The sequence below is a fragment of the Frankliniella occidentalis genome, unplaced genomic scaffold, assembly GCF_000697945.3.
Source record: "Frankliniella occidentalis isolate FOCC.00 unplaced genomic scaffold, Focc_3.1 Scaffold10, whole genome shotgun sequence".
NCBI lineage: Eukaryota > Metazoa > Arthropoda > Insecta > Thysanoptera > Thripidae > Frankliniella > Frankliniella occidentalis.
Window position 1 is genome coordinate 2,201,434 of NW_026267140.1, and position 1,188 is coordinate 2,202,621.

At 51.8% G+C, this 1,188-nt stretch overlaps 1 protein-coding gene across 1 annotated transcript; it reads left to right on the forward strand.

Moving 5' to 3' along the window:
* Window positions 1-430: 430 nt before the first annotated feature.
* LOC113212701 (pupal cuticle protein 20-like) lies at window positions 431-941 on the forward strand. The gene is made up of 2 exons (XM_026431506.2): window positions 431-475; window positions 567-941. The coding sequence occupies exons 1-2, from the start codon at window positions 464-466 to the stop codon at window positions 939-941; spliced, it is 387 nt and encodes a 128-aa protein (XP_026287291.1). The 5' UTR covers window positions 431-463.
* Window positions 942-1,188: the final 247 nt, after the last annotated feature.

A 1,188-nucleotide genomic window follows, 5' to 3' on the forward strand; every position in this document is an offset into this window, starting at 1 on the left:
GGAGAAACACGGTAAAAAAGTAATTCGTCGACGAACATACCGTGCCATGTTTTTAGAATGAGATTGCTTTTTACTCCTCTCCTTTGGATCTGGTGTCCCTCCACGAGGAGACAGTGTTGTTGTCGCATAGCTCAGTGCTATTTTTAAGTTCTCATGGTCTTGTTTTCTCTACAATGTGTTCAAACACACAGACTGACCTTACTCAATGACCTGTCTCGCCATAACAGCCATCCAGAACCAACCTCAAAATAAGAGTATATTTAGATCCAAGCTCGTATCTTTGAACAGTTACACATAAAAACACTTTTGAAATGTTAAACCCCTGCTGAGATTAAAATCGCAACTAAAATTCCAAGACTTGCGATCCCCGATGGGCCTTCTGGGCAGACGGTATAAAAGGTGGCGCGAACGCTTTCCAAATATCAGTCTGCCACAGCTCTTCTAGGGGCCAACAATACCCGCCATGCACACCTCGGTGAGTACTGCTGGGGGGTTGCCTGGCCTCAACCTGCGTCAAAACACTCGGCATCAGGTTGTGGTTGTGTAACTGGCCCTTTTTTGCTCAGGTTGTTGTCCTCGCGGTGGTCGCCATCCTGGCCGCGGCCCAGCACGAGTTCGCCGTTGCGGCGAGGATGCCGTCACCCATCGTGGACCACAAAGAGGTGCGCGACGACTCCAACCAGTACTGGCTCCGCTTCGAGACGCGAGACGGCGCGACTCACGAGGACCAGGGCGTCTTGCGGCCGGGACCTGAGGGCCCCGTCCTGTACCGCAGCGGCTCCCACAAGTACACGGCGCCTGACGGCCAGGTCATCGAGCTCAAGTACACGGCCGACGACCAAGGCTACCACCCCGTCGCTAGTCATCTGCCCCAGCCCCCACCCCCATCCCCCGTTGTACAGCCGAGTCCATCCATTTCATCAGTCCATTCAACGAAATAAAATTATTCAATAGAACACGTCGTAATTATGAACTTTCCTCTTCAAAAAGGGCCCGCTTTCAGACGGAAAACAATTCGCTCGAGACAAATCGTCACGCTCTGCTAGTGGTTGTTTGTGAAGCGCGATCGATGAGGGCGAGTCCGGAGGAGGATGAGAGGGTGTAGGACATGGACTCATTTAAACCTGGCCATAGAAATGCATACGTTCCGTGCGGCTAATTTTTGGTGCCTATTATTTGACACACCAC